Below are 13597 nucleotides of genomic sequence, written 5' to 3'. Positions count from 1 at the left end.
AGTATATATTGCAGAAGTAATAACGTTTAATAATGTTAACAATCGAGGTCGAAAGGAGACAGTTTAAAAATATTAGAGGTATTTTTGTAATTGTAAACTTTTGAGGAGTGTCTTGTCAAAAATTCGCGAGTTTCAGTTGGTCAAATATTTTTAGAATTATTTATTAGTCTCTCTAAATTATCGAGACCTCGCACCTCGGCGCCGTCGGCCGTCCCACGTTTTTAAAGCCCCTCGCTTTCCTCTCCCTCACGCCGTGTTCTTTGCCTCGTTCCATCGCATCGTGAGAAGAAGAAGGGGGCGGCGGCGGAGGGATAAAAAAGTGTGGTGAGAGCGGAGATGGGTGGCGGCAATGGCCAGAAATCCAAGATGGCACGCGAGAAGAATATGGAGAAGAACAAATCCTCCAAGGGTATTCGTATTTTGTTCTAATATTGTTATCGAATTTCATGGATCTTATCTCGCTCGCTTAATTGATCAAGTTTTTGCTCCTTTTCGATTCATCGTGCAGGGAGCCAACTGGATACGAACAAGAAGGCCATGAGCATCCAGGTTACCTCTTTACTTCGACATGATTTTTTGTTTGTGTTTTGATTTGTTTCAAAATTTTCTGCTGGGTCTCTGATTGGAAATCTGGAGACTTTAGCATTAGATGGAATCGGTGCGGATATGGTCGGTTTTCTGGATTTCATGGCATCGCCATCGCAATTGATTCTAGGGTTTTCGATTTGTCCTTATCCTTCCTTAAATAGGGTTTTTGTGGATTAGAGACGGTTAGAGGATAAAACAATTTATTTCGGCCTTGTGTTGATTGGGGTTAGGGTTCCTTTGGGAGAGTGCTAATTTCTTTCAAGAACCTACTTTATTATTTTATTTGGCATAGTTTTGAGATTAAGAAAAGTTATAGCTTTCCATTATCAAAGTAAAAGCTGTTCCACACCATTTTTGATTTATTTTCATGTTCAGTTGAACTTCAGAAGGACAATCCACCTTTACAGATTTACCTTTGGCTCTGATATAGAAGCCAAGATGCTCTTGGATTGTGATTTCACATTATCAACACTGATTTCATGATAGGGTTTGGGATTTGCTGTCCTGATGAGTGGATTGCTGTGGTATGAGTTCTGGGGTTAACTTGGAGTTTATTTTAAAATTTTTAGGGTTGAATTTACAGTTTGTTAAAATTTTAAAAGTTGTCTAAGTTTTGTTGAGTTTGTCATACTTTTAGGGTATGATAGACTTTCTCGTGAGAGAATTGGTCTTATTGTTTGATTTATAAGAGGGTTTTAGATCCCCCCATCTAATGGATAATTCTTCAATTTATGATATTGAGTTTTTGTGAGTTTGAGTTTGTTCCCAGGGCTTCAGTATGGATATTGCATTGGGGTTGGTAGTTAAGAGAAACCTGGTATATTGGCATTAGGGAGGAACAAAGGGAGTAACAAACAGACACTCCACAAATGCAGAATTGCAATAGTTAGGAAACTGAAAAAATGTATTCTCAAGTGTTAATCCCTCAAACCAATAGATTGGCACATAAATTAGGGATAATGTTAATTAAATAAATAGATCAGGTTGGCAAAACACTAGGTTAGAATGACATAACACCTAAAGGGGCTGGAAATATGAATGAAGATATTGCCAGGTAAAGCCACAAACCAGCTTAGTAGAAATTGTTTCAGGACATTTTGGCATTTCTCCGCATCACTAGATGGGGTGTATAATCCTCTACCAATTCCCTTGGAATTGTTTACTAGGCAAGAACTATACTGTTGCTATCACATTCAGATTTTACTTTAATGTCTTCCCTATTCTATCTCCACTCTGCTTCACCTTAAGAATTTTCTTGCTAGCATGAATGAGCAGGTGGGGTCGAGTGGGTAACTTAAGTTGTGTGCCTGTTATCATGATTGCTTTCTCTATTCATCAATTCTATATTGGGGATCTATTGCTCAGCCCAATCCAATCTTGATGAGGTGGGTTTAGAGTTGGAGATCCTAAGATCTAGGTGGGCAAGCTTTCGCATAAGGATCCCTTTTGAGAAAAGCACAATTAGATTTTTCTGCTTCTGATGCTTTAGCAGATGAATTGATTGTTGCAAAAGGATCATTATGACTGAGCCCCTGCTCCTCTCGAGTTGGGCCTAAATATTTTGTTCTAGAAACATCTGCTTTGTATTCACTTAAGTTGTTTGGGCTCGATGAATCCTTGTTCGTCTATCACAACAGTTATAGCTTTCTTGGCCTAGCCTGACCTTCATTCATATGTCAAACTGACCTTAATGTTTGGCCTATGGACTAGGCATTTGTCAGGTTGACTCAGTCCTAGTTATGTACGAATGTGATCAGGTGTATATGTATGAAAGAATGTTGTACACTCCTAAAACTAAAATTAAAGATAAATTATCTCTATATGGAGTGGTGGATCTCTCTGTGATTCTGAACGTATGCAATCTTCTCTGAGCTAAGCATGATATGCTTCTCTTCTGATCTTGCCTCTTCTATGTTTTATTCTCTTCATTTTTGAAATATATTTCCTAGTTCCAGTCAAATATGGCAGTTGAGGCCTTGGCGACTAGCTTCACGTTTGCATCTTGATTTATTAACTTTTGCCGACGCAATTCATTTCTTTTGAGCTCTTTGATTCACTTTGTGCCTCTCTTTTTTCTCCCTGACTTTTGAATTCAGTGCAAGGTCTGCATGCAAACATTCATGTGCACCACATCGGAAGTCAAGTGCAAGGAACATGCCGAAGCAAGGCATCCAAAGTCTGATTTGTATCAGTGCTTCCCCCACCTCAAGTAGTTGGCAAAACAAAGGAAGCATATCCGGTGTAGTTTTTAAAGCCTAGTCATGGTGATCGCCGCTGCTGCATGGAAATGTCATAGGTGCAATCTTTATTGGCTCGGTCTATTCGTGTGTCTTGCATCGTTATGAAATAACATCCGTCTGTTGTGTTGTGAACCATTTCTGAAAGTGAGCATATACTTCTTTGGAAATTAAAACTGTTATTTTGTTATTTCTGATGCTTCTAATGAAGATTCGAGATCCAAGTCAGACATAATAGATATATCATACGATCAACACCTATTGGATACAGAAATTTCTGTATATTCACCATCCATAGAATAAGCTCGAATCTAACTCATGATAAAAAATAATAAAGAAAAAATCTTGAAGTTCAAATTCCTACTCTCATCTACAATCAATCAGCTAAGTGCCTGTGCTTGTCTATTATGTAGTGTTTTATAATTTGCAAGCGATCATAAAGCAGCATGGTCTATATAATTGTCAAATAATAGATCCTTTTGTGGTGCCAAACAACTTTCCAGATCGTCTTCGCAATAAGATTAAGATCGTCAGGTGCAAAATTTAAGCAAATAAAGATGGTGATGCAAACTTTAAAGACGAGTGGTAGGTTCTTGTGAGATCAATAACACGCACGAATGACGTGGTGATGCAAACTTTAAAGACCACCTTTAGCTAAATTAAGAAGCCATTGACAGTGATAATGTAACTTAAGAAATAAGCAGCATTATTCTATCAGAGGCATCATGGGGGTAAACTGACCACTATATAACTTAGTAACGATAACAGTGTGGTATTTTGGCATATAATTGTATACCGAGCGTTGGTAAAAAAAAAAAGAGACAACGATTGAAAGCAGGATCATTACAAATTAAGAAATGATGATTTCAATTAAAGACGAATTTGTCAGACTATCTGAGTTTACTAATGTGATTTCAGATGAAAATGATGAACTGCTTGCTTCAACTTATGGCTTGAAGAAAACTTATGAAACAGTAAATCACTCAACAACACAGCTAAAATGGCTAAAAATGTGCCAGTATTCATGCCATGTGATTCGACAACAGCAGACGGAATTTGCGAAAATGCACAACAGTGATTACAATAAACTTAACGGACACACAAAACTATTCGGCTTGAATGTTTAAGAATGAGTCCTGGAGCTTTCGGCACTCCTAACTGGATTGAAATAAGGATGGTCCTGAAGTGATAAGCAACAGTAGCATTAGAAAGCATATCTATGGATTATGGAGCAATAGAATTTACAAGAAAGAGCATTTACCATCGCTTCCTTTGCTGTGAACCTCTCCTGGTGATCATATTTTAGCAGCTTGTCCACGAAGTCAATGGCCTATGAAGGGAAGAAATGAAAAGGTAAGGAAAATGTTGAATTGAACCTGTGAATCTAACAGGTCACACCTCAGGGACTGCAAGATGCTGGTTGTCAGGATTTATAAATTTTGCCCATGGCTTCCTGCTGTGCCTGTGAAAATGGAAATATGACTTAAGGAACAATACACAACATGAAATAGAGGGAGCTTAGTTACAAAAATAGCATTGAGAACCTTCCAACAAGTGCTTCGAATTGTGGATCCAGCTCTAAGTGGTATTTGTTGAGATACACTGTTAATCCATCTGTTCCAAGCACCTGAACCACAGTACATATCTTCATTGGGTTTTGCATGCGCAGCGAGTCAGACTAACCGGTGGAAGCAAACTGTATCCACTATCAAGAACAAGCTGATTCAACTATGCCAACATGAAACATCTATTCCACCATATTGCAAAGCCACTTTGCAAATGATGATTCAATATTCATGGAAGCTATGAATCTAAACCTGACCCATCATATATGACATGTGTCTAATAATTTCTTAGTTTGTTTGTTACAGTTTCTGAATTAAATAAGGTGTAGCTTCAAATACTGATGTTCAATTCATTTTTAGAAAGTTTAAACCTTTAAAGCACGAAACAACTGTCAGCCAACAAAGAGTAAAAAAACTTCTTATGGTGGTATGATAAGAAGATAACATGACAAAGGCAACTACATTTTTTGTTTATTTTAAAACAAAACTTCTTTGGTGGTGCTATGGAATAAAAGAGCTAAGATAACTTAGATGATTGGTTATTGCATCAGTGTTAAACATATCTGAAAACTCTGAAGAAGGCCAATATATGACATAAAATGCACACCATATACCCACAAGTAAAGACTGTAATTAACATCCACATGTAGTTTAAAACTAAAAGCATACCTTAGCTATTTTGACCAACTGATCATAATTATCATGTCCATAAAAAAATGGCTCCTTCCGGAAAATCTGTCATCATCATGAGTCTAGCTAAGCAGATGGAAACAGACATACCATAACAATAGAATGATAAGGCAGTTATCACATACCATCCCAGCAAACATACAACCAAGGCTCCACATGTCAAGTGAATAATCATAATCTTGCAAGTCAACAAGGAGTTCTGGGCCTTTGAAGTACCTGCAGGAAAAGTCTCCTTATTAACTAATACAAGATAACAGTAGTTCTTGTAAACTTTCTTTTCCATCTATATTACTGCATTTTAGTTTGTCGTTTATTAATGTCAAAATTAAATTGTAAATATTTAGTAAGAGCTCTAATGAAGCTTAGTATAAACATGAAGTTCAGTATCGCTCAGCAAAATCTAAAAGCCATATGTATTGCCTGTGAGTGCCTTACTTTTAATGAGAGAAATTTTAATTGCGATGAAATAAATATCAAAGATTTCAGTTTCATATTCATTGCTCTTCTAAATTCAATCATAACATGCATACAAAAGAAGACAAGTAGAATTCTAAGGCATATTCATTGTTTTTTCCTTTAGAAAATATTTTCCCTAAGAATTGATCACATTCATTGTGTTTTCCAAATCCCAACCAATGAATCACAATATTAACTTTCATTAATCAATGGAGCTAGCACCAAAGGTTTGCGTTCCTACAGATAAGCCAACACATGATGAAATTGGTTTCATGTTGCAACAAGAAAAGATATGATACAAACTTAATAATAAGGAACCAATTAATAGCATCATACCTTGAGGCAACCCTCACATTGTATTCTTGTCCTGGGTGATACAACTCAGCCAAACCCCAGTCAATAAGACGAAGCTTTCTTTGTTGGTGGTCTATCATAACGTTATGAGGTTTAACATCCCGATGCATGATGCCTTGGGAGTGGCAATAATCAAGAGCCTACACAAGAACCTGGAAAAGTTAAAGTCAAACAAACTTGTTGTAAACTAATTTACTAAAAGGTGTCAACTATAACACAACAAAGCCACATGCACATGTAGACACAATTCTAATGTTTTCAGAAATCCTATAGATTAAAAGGCTGATGTTGTGAGTTATAAATGAAAACAAATCAAAAAATTGGGGAAAAAATAGCAGACTGCTAATCTAAAAAGCGTATGGATATGCTAGCAATTTAATTCCTATAGTTGCACAAAACACTATTGTCAAATGTCAAAAAGAAAGAATACTTGAGAGGATCGAAGAACAATTTTTGTTTAGCTTTACTATCAACATGAATAAAAAACAACTAATTTTGGGCCTTATGTGTAGTAATTAGAAGTCAATAATTGTGTCAACACTTTGAAATATATGAAGCAAACTCTACAATTAACAACAAAAATCTGCATATCCCAACTATTTGGCATTGGATTTTCATGCAAAATATAATCTTAGTTTACTCCAATTGATTAATTCACTCTATATTCTCAATTGTATAACAGCTAATCAATCAAGAACCTACTTGAAAGATATATAAACATGGAAAGGCAGGGGGAAATACCATATGAAAGTACAACTTCCTGGAAACTTGATAGAACTAAACACTTCAATTGTCTTATAATATACCAATATCACAATTAATATCCTTGTGATAATTAATAACATCATTTAACTGAAAAAATACCATCATTTATCTCAGTGAAACAGAAGGATAAGCTTGCCTTTAGTGATTCATAAATGTAGTATCGGATATCATAATCTGATAATGTTGGATAGAGAACTTTAAAGTCAGTGTTGTTGACATATTCAAAAATCAGACTAGGAGTCTTTGATTGCTGATCTCTGACAATATCAAGTAACTTGATAATGTTGGGTCCACCACAAAGGTTTTGCAATATCTTTATTTCTCTCTTGATCTGCATTACAAGAAAGTAATCATATATCATAACATTGTAAAGAAAGGAATTACAGATAGCAACTAGAAGTTTCATGGCATTGAGCAAATCTACCTTCATATCTAACAAAGAATGCAAATATAAACACCATAAAAATCATTGAGATAACCATTGTTAATGAGAAGAGATTTTGAAGAGAGAAATAGACATCCAGTCTTAACAACCAAGCAATGTTCACAAACATGTAATAGATATGTTCAATCACAGATGTGGGTATTAATAATATTGCTCGGTCAATATTCCATGAAGGTAGATAGGCAAGTGATCACAATTGCTTTATGAACAATCAAATTATTTAGTGCTTTATGAACAATCAAATTATTTAGTGCAAGTAAACAGTGTGGTTGGATGGCTAGCAGAAGCTCATATGAAGGCCCATCTGTTTGATCATATCCAACCCCTAACTGCAATAGGCAAACGTATCCATCAAGATACTCCTGGCATAGGGTCAGGATGTATTGCCTCCGGTTACAATAAATCTACATTCTAAAATGAAGCTGCATTAATCACTACTAAACTCAGTAGCATCATCCAAATTAGTGTTATCTAACCTACTTATTTCAAAGCATAAATTGGACTTTTAGAAAGTTTGTTCATAGACAAATTTTAATAATGAAAGGGTGCCAAACATGAGTCCTTGCTGCTGACTAAATAGGAAAAATATCATCTTGTTTGAAGCAAATGTAATCTCACGAGTTCCATACACTGGTCCACCAAAATCAAAGAATGAACTTAATCTGATAATAAGAAAATTATTCAATATCAAATCATTTAGGAAGTTAGTCTATGGAAAAATATCAATGAAATTCAAACAAATCTCAAGGATCTCTAAATTATTTGAATGCTGCATTTTTTAATGAAACAGGTTCTCAATAAATTTGGTGTTATGAAAGCTAAAAATTGATTAGAAGAGATTAAGAATATCCACTAACAACAAAATGAAACAGATAATGCCATTTACAAAGTAATTAGAATTATTTGGTGAGTCTAAGCAAAGTGAACATGCATCATTAGCCTTATGAATAAATCTCAAGGAAACTCTAAATTATTTGAATGCTACGTTTTATGTTGTCCAATATATCGTGATGCTATAAAAGCTAAAATTGATCAGACAATTTAAGGATATCCACTGATAACAAAACGCATCGGTAAAACAATATTAGTTATACATGTAATTAAATTTATAACCATAGTTGTGGCTCACAAATTTGCTCTTTAAAAAGAAAGGGGGAAAAAAAGCTCTTTCAAAGATAAAGCAGCATGAAACCCAACAAATTCGATACCTTTTTCTTTTTGACTGGCTTTAGAATCTTAATAATGCATTTCTCATTGTTCGTGATGTGCACCCCTTCGAAAACCTCGCTGTACTTTCCCCTCCCAACCTTCCGAACGACCTCGTAATCATCTTGTTCCCTAGGAAAGCAATCGACAAATCCTCGAATCCTCAGAACCGAGAAACCCTCGATGGGTGTAAAGAGGTTAAAAAAAAAGCTCAAATCTTGGCGAAGGAAGATGAGGCGGGTGCCCTTACCCCCATTGGACAGTGAGCGATTCGTAGTCCCAGTAATCTTTGGGGCGTTGGACGTTGACGTCGGCATAGACCCGGGCAAGGGAGGGGGCGCCTGGCCGGCGGACGGATTTGCCGATCTTCTGCGCCAGGGCTGCGGCGGCGAAGAGACAGGGGAAAGACTCTGGCGGAGGGTCAGGAATGAAGCTGGGGACGAGGGTAGGGAGGGGAGGCAGATGGAGGAAGGATTGGATTGCGAGGCGACGAGGAGGAAGGAGGCAACGGGAGGAACGGAGAGGACCAAAGGTCATAAGAACACAAATAGAACAGAAATAGGAGGAAAATATAAAGGTGGGGAAAAAGTGGCGGCGGGTCGGCGGAGAGTCGGAGACTTGCTTCTGATAGATAATAATAATATTGCGTATAACTATAAATAAGCATCATATTAAAAAAATAAACATTTATTTGTAAAAATAATAATAATTTTTAAATAAGATTCATATTAAAGAACCAAATGCAAGATTAGGAAGCTATTTATAGAGCACCAAGGCATAAATCAAGAAGTTAGCTAATATAATGGTTAACATATATTTATTAGTTGAGATGCTGTTTCGATAATAGATTTTTATCAATATAATAGTACCTCTAAAAATCTCTTAGAGAATTTTCTGATATGGAGTCTTTTCGACGGTAAGATCGATCATTATAAAAAATTTATCTAATATAATTTTAGTCTCTGGGGCATAGCAAAGTTGATTACGACATAGCAAAGTTGTAGAAGAGGACAAGACTTCGAATCCTGAAACCAGGCAACACCCTCCTACGTCATGATCAATTACAGACTGTAGTTTCTCGATTTATCTCTTTTCGATCATGTGGAACCGCTAAAATGGCGGATTTCATCTTTTACATAGAAGAAGTTAGCCTTCTCTCCCTCTTGGAAGAATATCAAGGTCGTTGACCTGGGTGGAGTTTCAAGTTTGACTTAAAAGTTATAAGATTTCACCATCATCGCTTTTCTCGTTGTATTTTTATTCAATTAATTTTGAAGAGATCTATTCAGTATTATAAAAATTTCGACAAATAAGATTAAATTAAGAATTTGTGACGTCATTGCAGTCGTATTGTAAGTGATGTTTATTATTCTTGTCGATGTATGATTAAATATTCTATATCGTAAATTATTTATAAGGGAATTCATTTGATCTCGGCTGCGAGTACATTCCTAGCCGTCTGATCTCTAGTGGCGGAGGATGATTAGGTCATGATACCGCGATATGGTATGGTTACCGACCGGGACTCCGCCGCCGTCTTTAATCCCGTCGCCACCACCTAAACCGAACGCAATTTGGGGGAAATTAAATGGCCGCGCGACCGCCGCTATCTCCCGTCTCCGTCTTCCTCCTCCTCTTCGCCGCCGCTTCTCTCGATTGCGACGCCTTCTCTGTTCCCTTCAACTCTTCCTTCTTTGTCCTCTACAATTCCTCCACCCTCCCTCGCCCGCCGCCCGATTCGCCCCCTAGCCCGGGCCCTTTCCTGAGGGAGGTGGTCCGAGCGCTCGTGGATAGGGATTTGTGGGAACCGGAGGCGAAGGTGAGGGTTGTCGATTTGGGTGGAGGGGGCGCCAGGGTCGGCTCGGGACAGAAATATCAATTCCACGTCCGAGTCGGCCAGAGAGCCCTGATCTTGAAGTTCTATGATGAGGACGTTGAGTGGAACGAGGTTGATGGAGCGGTTGTTGAGTTGGGATCGGATGTAGCCGCTGGAGATGCTGTGGCCGGCCTCAGGCCGACCGTCAGGGGATTCGAATTGATTGGGCCGCTTGAACTAAGAGTCAGCCGTGATGTAGGCGGTGATGATCGGATGTCACTTCATTTGGCATCGGTAAGTTATTAACCCCTTTTTTCAGATTCAAATTCTTACAAATTTCATTTTTGTTTAATGAGATCCGGATTCAATGGCCTATTGTATCTGTGATTTTCTACAAGATTTGATTTTGCTCTCAGATTTATCATTCTTAGTTGAGTGATATCTTGTTTGCGTTGATTTGATTCAGTTTATCGCGATGGTATTTAATGCTTTATAGCTTCATCCCCTGTACTTTGATACTTGATTTTTTATCTTGCTATATAGGTCAATCAGTAGATTGGTAGATTCTGTTAAATCCACTTGAATTGCTTATACCGGTGAAGACCAATTCATTATGCCTGCTTGCTGAATCAAAAAATTGAATCGTGGTAGCCAATTTTGTGCTTTGTCATGTAATATAGAATGGTAATGTAATGTTAATTACCAGATGATTTGGTGTTTGCTGACAAGAAAAATGTAGGAAGATGAAATTGAAGAAGTTTGAGTCCTTCGATCAGCATTATTATATGAACAAATGAGAATTAAAAAGCTACCAAAATAAAGAATGTTTTTTTTGGAATATGATGAGTACAGTTGTGCTAGAATAACATCAGTAGATTGATCATGGATCCATCCCCCATTACTTGGAGTCATATTGTTGGTGGGTTAGCTAGTCTTTGTTGAAGAGGAGAGAACACAAGATCTATAGATGATAAAAAAACAGTGTCATTTGATATATTTGCTTGTCTTTCCCTCTCCATATTCCTATTGTATATAGAAAAATACCCATGAAACTTGGATGTAATCCCATGATACAAGCATTCAGTGCATGTCCCTTTTAACTATTAAACTAGATGACTTTCACTATTTTATATGGACTAAAGATGCAACATGAGCAAGACCGTGTGACCTGCCTAATGATATTACGTATTTGAAGTCTCTCTCTCTCTCTCTCTCTCTCTCTCTCTCCCCATGTCTCTCTCTCTCAACAATAGGAGCAATGTTCGAATTCCCATGGGTGCATACCCTAGGGGAATTACTTCCTCCCACCTAGGAGCATTTGGTACCGTGATTTATCTCCCTTCCACAAGGTCTTGGGGTGGACAGTGAAGGAGCGACTAGAGTGAGCGTTATCACCTTTTTGCAACAATGAATTGATGAAGACAGATTTATCCAATTGCATATACACCTGTGTAATTTTTGGCTGAGGGCCATGATCCCTATGCACTTGTGCTGCATCAACTAACTTCATCATACTATATTAACTTGAGTCTCACCCCAATGTCAACCACATTATCGTGTGATTTGATTTGACAATGTATTTATCTTGATCAATAAACTGGGCTTGGGCCTAGAAATCTCTAATGAGGGTAAGATAAAGGCATATTTAATTCCAGTTAAGTAGAATAAGACATCCAGCTGGAGTTGTTGGCATGCTGATCATTATTCACCCTGTGTTCGCTTTAGTATAGTAGACTGAAGAACTTGCAGTACTTCTTTTGCATTTACAGAGAGAGATCTTCCTCCCTCTATGCAGTATGAGCACAAAAATTCTAGTTGGTCAGGAAATTTGTTTAGTACATCTGAAAGAATCTGGTACATGTTATTCTTTTGCAGTCAAACGTCACTCACAGTGATTTAAGGCACATAAATGTTGGCCATGGCATCAGGGTGAAAATAGAGGGTGCTGAAGGAATCTCTCTGACTCATCCTTATGATATTGGGCTTTCACTTAATGGAAGGTTAACTTCTCACGTTGAAGACCATAGTGAGTTTTGGGAACTTGGCTACTCCACATGTGCACCGCTTCTGACTGTCAATGTCATGGGACCAGCATCTGTATTGGCTTATAGCTCCGATAATTCTTTGGAAAACATAGAAGTTGCATTCCTGGCCAATGATACTATTGACTTGCTACCCGTAAGATGTTACAGAAAAGACCATGCACAACAGATTTCATCTTGTTCATTTTGTGCCGTCAGTTCGAAGTTGGGTCTGTTGGACAAACTCCTGAGAGGCTTTTTAGGCAGCATGTTCTACCACAACACATCAATACATTTCACCAAAGCAAAGATTACTTCTGAGATTGTAATCAAGTTCCAGTTGCAGCTCGAAAACAATGTCAGTAACGACAACGGGAATTCAAAGAAGGAATCAAACTGGAAACAGAAACCTAAGGTTAACCAAGTGTGGTTGGAAACTACAGCCAAAGTGGAAGGCGAAAGGAAACTACGGCCTGTGCTTGTCAAAAATCTGAAGAAGCCTTATACTATTACAGATTCTATTTCTTGGAGCAGCCTGCTCTCCAACATTTCATTCACAAATTTGCCTTCTCTTGTTGTACCTCCTGAGGCTCTGACATTGGATGTGAAGTGGTAGGGAGGAAGATGTACAGTATGGATTTTAAATTAAAAAAACAAAATGTTTTGTTTTATGATTTATGTTTTAAGTTGAATTGGATCATGTATATATAGCATTTTTAAGTAAACCTCTCGTAAATATATAAATGCCTGTTTATATTAATCTCCTATTAATGTTTTCAGTAAAATGGAGTAAACAGCTAAACTCTTTGGTATTAAATTTTGATCAATAATGTTTCGTAAAAATTATATAACGAAATTCTCCCTTTACCTTCTCGTTTTGCATTTTATTTCGTTTTTAATTATCTTTTCATATCTTTATCCAAATGCATTTTAAAATATTCAAATATCATTCTAAATTATTAAATAATTACAATACATTGGATAAAAAATTAATCAAAATGTAACAGATATCATTTGGAAATATTCAAATATCATTCTAAATTAACAAGTGTGATACCTGAAGAAAAAATTAATAAAATATCGACAGATGATCAAACTATTTTAAGATAGAAAAATTTTCTCTATTTGCATGCATGCAAAACAGTACATTTGGGTGATTCCAGATGATTGAATAATTGTAAATGGATTCAATCCCATAGTCAATGCCCGAGAATGAATTTTCCTAAGATTCAACAGTTCTCAGGAAACAATAAAAAAATTTCCATTGCCGGGATTTGAACCCGGGTCGTCTGGGTGAAAGCCAGATATCCTAACCGGACTAGACGACAATGGAATTGAGAGTGGTCCTTTAAACATAGTATTTATCCCTTTTTTTATATCGTATTTATACAGCGCATTTATTCAGGCTTTTGCATTATTAACTTTGATAGAAAGGCAAATTATTAGGATATTCA

General features: G+C 36.9%; 3 protein-coding genes and 1 non-coding gene across 4 annotated transcripts; 2 read left to right on the top strand and 2 right to left on the bottom strand.

Annotated features, from left to right (window-relative positions):
- The first annotated feature begins 189 nt into the window (after positions 1-189).
- Positions 190-3015, top strand: LOC141834125 (uncharacterized protein At2g23090-like). Its single transcript, XM_074721576.1, has 3 exons — positions 190-409; positions 509-549; positions 2685-3015. Exons 1-3 carry the CDS (start codon positions 337-339, stop codon positions 2799-2801), a joined length of 231 nt encoding a protein of 76 aa, XP_074577677.1. The 5' UTR covers positions 190-336; the 3' UTR covers positions 2802-3015.
- Positions 3016-3816: 801 nt separating this feature from the next.
- On the bottom strand, positions 3817-8843 carry LOC141833026 (casein kinase II subunit alpha-like). Its single transcript, XM_074720407.1, has 10 exons — positions 8557-8843; positions 8309-8438; positions 6792-6986; positions 5873-6030; positions 5206-5296; positions 5060-5125; positions 4370-4452; positions 4224-4287; positions 4087-4155; positions 3817-4005 (listed from the first exon to the last, which is right to left on the bottom strand). Exons 1-10 carry the CDS (start codon positions 8841-8843, stop codon positions 3949-3951), a joined length of 1200 nt encoding a protein of 399 aa, XP_074576508.1. The 3' UTR covers positions 3817-3948.
- Positions 8844-9890: 1047 nt separating this feature from the next.
- LOC141833614 (protein TUNICAMYCIN INDUCED 1-like) lies at positions 9891-12814 on the top strand. The gene is made up of 2 exons (XM_074721098.1): positions 9891-10416; positions 11998-12814. Exons 1-2 carry the CDS (start codon positions 9895-9897, stop codon positions 12757-12759), a joined length of 1284 nt encoding a protein of 427 aa, XP_074577199.1. The 5' UTR covers positions 9891-9894; the 3' UTR covers positions 12760-12814.
- Positions 12815-13402: 588 nt separating this feature from the next.
- TRNAE-UUC (transfer RNA glutamic acid (anticodon UUC)) lies at positions 13403-13476 on the bottom strand. Its single transcript has one exon. It is a non-coding gene; the product is annotated as a tRNA-Glu (tRNA).
- Positions 13477-13597: the final 121 nt, after the last annotated feature.

The sequence above is a fragment of the Curcuma longa genome, chromosome 8 (assembly GCF_044706935.1).
Source record: "Curcuma longa cultivar G26 ecotype Majalengka, Jawa Barat chromosome 8, ITB_CL_G26_1.1, whole genome shotgun sequence".
In the NCBI taxonomy this organism is placed as follows: domain Eukaryota; kingdom Viridiplantae; phylum Streptophyta; class Magnoliopsida; order Zingiberales; family Zingiberaceae; genus Curcuma; species Curcuma longa.
The sequence above is the reverse complement of the archived record's forward strand: the minus strand, read 5'-3'. Positions and strand labels throughout refer to the sequence as shown.